This window comes from Tupaia chinensis, unplaced genomic scaffold, assembly GCF_000334495.1.
Source record: "Tupaia chinensis unplaced genomic scaffold, TupChi_1.0 Scaffold000657_1, whole genome shotgun sequence".
In the NCBI taxonomy this organism is placed as follows: Eukaryota; Metazoa; Chordata; class Mammalia; order Scandentia; family Tupaiidae; genus Tupaia; species Tupaia belangeri.
Genome location: NW_006160178.1, coordinates 323,220 through 331,023, shown reverse-complemented (window position 1 = coordinate 331,023; position 7,804 = coordinate 323,220). Strand labels below are relative to the sequence as shown.

At 35.3% G+C, this 7,804-nt stretch overlaps 1 protein-coding gene across 1 annotated transcript; it reads left to right on the top strand.

Moving 5' to 3' along the window:
* The first annotated feature begins 370 nt into the window (after positions 1-370).
* LOC102476817 (calmodulin-binding transcription activator 1-like) lies at positions 371-565 on the top strand. Its single transcript, XM_014592094.1, has one exon. The coding sequence runs from the start codon at positions 371-373 to the stop codon at positions 563-565; it is 195 nt and encodes a 64-aa protein (XP_014447580.1).
* The last annotated feature ends 7,239 nt before the right edge of the window (positions 566-7,804 follow it).

Here is a 7,804-nt window from a genome sequence, read left to right as displayed (position 1 = left end):
GTGATATAGTGGAAATAGTTATGAAGGTGTCAACATATAGCTAACAGAAGGAAAAAGAGATAAATAATATATTGGGGAACATGAAGCAATCTGGTTGCTGTTTTGGTGGGTTACTGTGATGCTCATTCATTATGTATGTTTCAAACAGACAAAAACACAGGGAATAAACACAGAGATGTGGACAATTCATTTGAAAGATTTTTTTTTTTTTCATAAAGGGATGGAGGTGAGAGGAACTGTGGAGAGAACAGAATGAAAATCTTTGTAGACATGTATGTGTATTGTTAGTTTGTTCTAAAATGGGAAACATCCAGGGGTGTGTGGTGGTGGTAGAGGTGTCTGTTTGGTCCCTGTTGAGAGGAGGAAGAGGATGTGGTGTGTTGAGGGGAAATGTCTGCTGAAAACAAGCCTGCAGAGCATTTCCCAAAGTGTATTTTGTGAAATTAGCACTTACAGTGTTCTCTGCACCATACCTCCTATAGAAGATGGTCATGAGAATGGGAATAGTAGTAAAATATTTTCAGTGAAAAAGTTACTTGAATGTCTGCCGAAATGTTCAAGTTAACCACAAGAGAAACACTGTTAGAACACTAATGAGAGATCATGACACAGCAATCCTTTTGAATTTCTTTTTAATAATGTGTGAAACTTTTGACCAGCAAATGACATATGGTTACATTGCTGGACTCCCACATAGTCGACCGCAGTTCAAGTCCTGAACCTGCGGGGGGCTTTATCTCACGCTAGGCACATGTATGTGCATACCCAAAATTCTGAGAGGAGAATGAAGGAGAAAACATTGTGGCATAGACATTTTCCCCTGAGGGCAGATTTCTTGCTTTCTCTCCTTTCTCTTTGTCTTTCTGGCCAGTGAATGCGCCCTATAGTAAAAATATCTCTTAAAAAAATGTCTGACCCTTTACCTTTGATCTGACCTTCATTACCTTGATAACCATTTCATTTCTTAATTCAACTTAACTTTTTTAAAAAATGATGATATACAATTTATCTGTAGCATTTTACCTCTCAGGAGTATAACACACTTATTCACTCAAATAGAGGTACCCTTCTGAGTGATAAATTTACAAGTCTTCATTTTCTCTATTAAAATTCATTTCAATTAAAAAAAAAAACATGGAGACATTAGAACAGGCTTGCATGCCAAAGGGAACGATTCAGTTGGAAAGAGAAGCATGCAGAACAGGCAAGGGCAGTTGAAGCAATACACTTGGGTAACATAAAACAGATACAATCTAATACAATAAGGAATGATTGGCTTAAGATATGAAGAGTTCATCTGCAGTTTATTCGTTAGCAATAAAGTAGGTTGGTATGAACCATGGGCATGTAAATGCTCTCTTGTGATTTTTTCTAATTTCTCATGAAGACTGAGTGTGAAGTCTTCAGTCAAGAAAGAACTGGTTGAAGTTTGAGGTGAAAAATGACATCATTTCATGGAGGGGATACTGAAATGGAATTGACTGGGTACAATGAAGTCAATTAGCTGATTATTGCAGTCTGAATATCTCTGACTAGTGGCAGTCTTTGATGTTGGAAAAAAAACCGCATCCAGTTTAAAGGAAATATTTAAATACTTTGATGGCAAGTTGAATGAGAAGGAGGGAATGATAAATGAAAGATCAGTGATGTGTCAAAAGTTGTCTTTTGACACTACTGTCCAATGACATTCAGTGTACTAGACTTAGAGGTTTGTCTTAACATATTCAAATGTGTCATATTAAAATGTGAATGTCATTATGGTAGAACTAGTTTGATTGAAATGAAGGAGATACTTCTCCACTTTTCTAAAGATTGATAAAACCTAAGTATTGATGTGGGCTTTTGTTTGTTTGTTTGTTTGCTTGCTTGTTAATTTTCTACGTGTACACTCACTGGAGAGTGACAGAGATAGGGAGAGAAAATGAGAAATCGTCCCTCAGGAGGGAACAGCCACCCTGTAATTGCTTCTTCTACATTCTTTTCTCAGGATTTTGGCCACACATGTACACGTGCCCAGAGTGTTTTTCAAGCTTCAATGCAGACTTTGAAATGAGTAGTTGGCCAGGTGGGATCCAGACTCTTTAAATTCCATGTCATTTTCTGACCTAATAACTAGTTTTCTATCTCCTTACCAAATGTTTTTAATCAGATTTTATGACTGCTAAAGTAATGTGTTTGGGTTTGCTTGATCTTTGGGAAGAAAGAAAAGAAGGTTTACATTTCCTTCGCTCTTTATGATTGTATGATTTATAGTTTTAGTTGAATTTCCTGATATTGCTTTATTGCTAGATTCTATTTCAGAAAGCAGTAGTTAATGAAATAAAAGCCTAGAGCATACGAAACATTTTATTATTAGCTCTTCAGTTGATAGGGCCAAACTTTCAGAGTGGTAAATTCCTTATCTGTTAAAGGGTAACAGACTGATCTAGCCGTTCGTATACGAAATCCAAGGGCAGTAAACTAAACATCCTCAGAAAATTAAAAATCACTTTTTAATGAACACTCTTATCACAAAGCACCCATGATAAGTAACAGGTCATCTCTTTTCTATTGTAGAAACTATGCACAGAAATTGGGCAACATTAATTTTAGTGAGACTTTTGCCTTCTTTTTTTCTGATGAAATTGGTATGAACTGATAAGAATTTTCCACTGGGAATATTTTTAAACTATTGCGCTAAAATGATCAGATTATTAATTTTACTTACATTTTTACTTGCTGCTCTTTTTTTAAATTACCGACAATAGCAATGTTCCCAGAAATAAATATGCTACTGAGGCTTTATCTCCTTATAGACTTTCATGTGAACAGTTAGACAGCTGCATTTTTCACCTTCCTAAACATCTAACTAAGCTAAGCACTTGATTAAATCAGGATATTCCATAATATTTACCATAAAAATATCATTTTCCATTAATAATATGTGAATAGGCTATCAGGTAGGGTGGAAATAAAGGTGACCAAATAAAACACACATAAAATATAATAGATATGGGGGCTAAAAATAAGAATTTCTTAAGGAAGAAAAATTGTTTTATTCATTTTAATGTATAAGAGACGTTTTTCTAGTCACCAACAATAACAAAACCTGTATTACAAACAAAAAAAAATAAAGTTCAGCCAAAACTATTTTAGTTCATTTATTTTATGGCCTCATATCAGTGTGCTTACTGTAATAAATTATAAATTGTAAATATTTAAATTGTATTTATATGTTGAAAGTTTTATAAGACTAAAATATGTTTTAAATGTTTGTATAATTTTGTTCCATACAATACTTTTATAATCTATCTTTTCATAAATAAATAGTCACGATTTTATTTTATGATACATGGGACTTGGCAATCAAGTTTTAGAGTGTACTCCATGTTCTATTATTCCTTGAATTATTCTTCCTATTTGAGGTGTTCCTAACATATTCATGTGTTGCTAAGAACTAGTCAGGAGTAATACCAGAAATCAGCACAGAAATGCTTCAAAACTTTTGCTTCTAAATCCATGGAGTAGTGCATTAAGACGGCTTTGTGTTATATAATAGCTATGCATTGTGATCTTTGTGTGTGAGTGTGTGTGTATGGTGAATGCATTTTTATTTAAAGCCTTAAAGTTTCAAATAAAAAGTAACGGGTACAAGTTAGAGACCTTACTCTAGTCCAAGCTCTATCACTCATATTTTCAATAGCTTAAACAGATTAATGTATTGAAAAATGTGGCACGTATAATTTATGGAATACTCTATACTCTATGGAATACTATTCAGCCATAAAATAAAATAGGACCCTGGCATTTGATAGAAAGTAGACAAATATTGTGGGAACCAGCAGTTGGCGTAATGGCTATGACGCTGGACTCCCACGTAGTCGACTGTGGTTCATGTCCCGGACCCGGTGACTTAAAACTCATGCCAGGCGTGTGTGCGTGCGTGCCCAAGATCCCGAGAGGAGAATAGAGGACAAGGGATTGCGGCGTGACCATCCCCCCGGGGGGATGATTTCTCGCTTTCTGTCTCTATGTCTCTGTCTGTCTGGCGAGCGCACTCGCCCTATAGTGGGGAAAAAAAAAATAAAGTAGATGAATATTGAAGATTTACTGCTAAATGAAGCAAGCTAGACTATGAAAGAGAGGCACCGTATGTCCCCATTTAATATATATCAAATGTCTATATTCCATAACAGAAATGGAAAGATTGTAAGGTATAAAGGCATGGTGAGAATTGCTGATACTAGAGACAGTGTGGGAGTAGGGTGGGAAATGGGGAAAGGATAGAGGAAATGAATCAAGAGGAAAAAGAAAGAAGCAAAATATTTAAGTGACACGAAGAATGGGAAATGGTCTGTGGATGATAGCATGTATAATAACATCTTAAACTGTACTAATATACACTGTACTCATGCTGGAAAAATACATTTTGCAAGCTGTAATGATATATAGTGATTATGTAAAATAAAAATCCTTATTCTCATAACATCTCCAAAGAAAGATTTTAATATAGTGAAGTAAAATCAATAACATGTATAGACCTTCAAATTTTCTTATAGATTAACAAGTCTATGAAATTTTAGATAAGAAATTTGGCAATTTGGGTGACGTGAAATCTTATTTCCAATTTGTAATGTTTGTGGCAGGTTCACTTAATAAAATATTAAATTACTCTTGGCCTCCTCATAGTTTTTTCTCCTCATTTTAAATATTGATATGTAGCTAAAACCTTTAATTCTTTGTCCCCAGGATTTTGGAAAAGCTTAAGTTAAATGAATAGTTTCTTTGGATATCCCACTCAAAGCAAGGGTAAGGCAAGCTGTTCTAGAGCAGTTGAAGAAAAGGAAAGGGTTTGTGAGAGGGATATACCCTTTATTTGTGAAAGGACTGAAAACTGTTTTCCTCCAGCTATTATAAGAGAATTCTGATTCTTTGCTATATTCTTCAAAGACAGTAAAATCTCAGAGGAAAATGGTTAAATGGTAAACACAGGAGTTCAAGACTATAAACTCAGCAGTTTTCAGCTTCATTAGAAAATTTTAAATCTCAGGCCAGTCACATGCCTAGTAAATAAGGGAAATGGATCCCACATAGCTTGGGAAGATAGAACACAATGTACATGTTAAGTATATCAAACACAAGCTACATAATGAATTAATATTATTTTCTAATGTTTATTTGTTTTTTATTAATTTATTTATTGTTGTATATACATTCAATCACATTGTTTAGCTTACAAAGTGAACATTTCAATATGTGAACATTTCTCCCCAGTCCAGTTGATCAAAATATCTTCAACCAATAACCCCACACCTCCCCATCCTGTCAATGCTCTGCCTCCATATCCATTCTTCAAATGTCCTTCCCTAGGCCCCACTCCTCCACACGTACCACATCTGGCATTCACACCCATCTCTTGTGTTTGTATATCCTTTAGTCAATCAGTTTCAGTCATAGAGTGCAGACGCTCAAAATATATTAAGTGGGGACATACAATGCCTCTCCTTCATAGCCTTGTTTGCTTCACTCAGCAGTAAATCTTCCATATTCTTCCACTTTCTGTCAAAAGCCAGGGTTTTGTTGGTTTTTATGGCTGAATAGTATTCCATAGAGTATATGCACCACAGTTTTCAATACATTCATCCATATGGGGGCATTTGGTTGGTTCCATGTCTTAGCAATTGTGAATAGTGCCACAATAAACATCGATGTGCAAGTAGTTTTCCAGTGAAGAATTCTTCTGTCCTTTGGGTAGATATCCACATAGCTGACCATGCAATTTGAGTTCCAGCTTCAGTGACTTGAAAAACATGCTTATATATGGGTGCCCAAAATTCCAACAGGATGGAGAGATGGAGGAGAAGGGATTGTGACATGACCACAATCCCATTGAGAAATACCTTCTCCCTTCTCTCTCTCTCTGGTGAGCACATACACACTCTGGCAATTAGGGAAAAAGAAGGAGGAGGAGGACAAGAAGGAGAAGGAGATGTGAAAATGTTAAGTCCTCTTTATGACATTGAAAACTCTAATGACTTAATACAAAAGTAAGATGGAGAAATTTTTCCATAATGTAGTAAACTATATTTGAGATAGATACTCTTCAACAGTTAAATGTGAGGAACTTAATTTTGCACTTATTTTGAAAAAGGACAGAAGATAGATAGATAAAAAGATAGAGTGACAGAAGAAATATTTCAGTATGTCTAGCACAATCAATCCAGGTTTATAGCCACAATTTGTTATTTAACTTTTTAATAACCCAAAGTGCTGAAGTATCTGACCCTAACCTGGTATTTAATTTTGTTCTTCTTATGAACTATAAAATTACATACCTTGTGAAAAATGTATTCAAATCCTGTGAAATATATTTCCTGTCCTTCAACCATGAGGCTACAAGTATGAATAGTAATGCCAAATGTCCATGGACTATCATATTTACCAGCCTTATACTAGAAGGAAAATAAATTGTTACTCTTCCTCAAATCCTTTCTAGTCTTCTTTCTTAGCATTTTTTAAATTTTGCCTTTTATGGATGTCCATACATTATCATATGCTCACACCTCCTACAGGGCAAGCGATGATCATTTCTGTCTGGAGAGCATAACTACCCATGTATAATGGAGGAGACAGCAGGAGAGCTGAGAAATGTGAGCCTGGAAGAGCTACTCATTTTCATTTTATGAGTTAGAAAACAGAATTCTGATTTTTTCCCCCCTAACTTTTAATCTGTCCTTTAAAATTGAGCATTTTATAACTATCAAAAAAGATACAATTCAATTTGTCAGTATTGCAACAAGCATGGGCTTTCCTTTGCTTATTTATTTTGTTTATTTAGAGAGAGAGACTCGAACCCTTGACAGTACCTCACCATGGCACAATCCTTGCCCTAGCATCCCAGCCTAGCATTATCATGCTGAGACACCCAAATGTCCATGCCATCATAGCTGCACCAAATAAGGGCTTTTACATCAGATGTGTCCTCAATTATGATGTCTTCTAAAATCCAAATTACATTTTCTTACTTGGCAATATTGTTAAAGAAAACAATCTCTCTCTCTCTCTTTCTCTCTCTCTGTATACACTTTATAATAGGACATTATTTTTAGTGTGACTAGTCCATATTCACATTACACATTTTATATTTCATTCTTTTTATAGTGTTGGTCATGGGTAGCAGGATACATATCTTATTTTATAGTAATTTTCCTTTTGACTTGAAATAACACGAGAACTAATTAAAAGTTGGCAGATATTGCAAACGCTACTCTGAAATAGACAGCAATGAGTGGGCAGTCCTGAGGTAGTAGCAGAAGAACATCTGTCTCATCAATTACAGCTTATCAAGAGTTACAGCAAGACCTCCTGTGGGAACTCCCTCCTCCAACCTGATCCCTGGTTTTACGAGAGGTGTTAATGCACACAAAAATGAAACGTTATCTGTTGATGATAATGTATATGGTAACATCTATGACTTGACTAAGACGCACTGTATTCCATGGTTGGGAAAACCATTTTGTATGCTGTGAAGATGTGCAGTGATTGAACAGAAATTAAAAAAAAATAAATAAATAGAAAAAATTTGAAACAAGAAAAGTGACATCTAGTCCATTACAAAGTGCAGAAGTTGTTACCTTAGCAACTTGTCCACCCAAAAGTCTCTTGGTGTACTTTTCTCTTAACCTGTGCTGGGATCCCTTACACATCTTGGCTGCTCAGAAACTCTCATTTCAATAAATTCCATTTTGCTATCCCCTTTGCTTGCCGCATTCTAATTCTTTATGAGGGTGAGATGAAGAACTGGGTTTGTTGTATTCTAGCATTG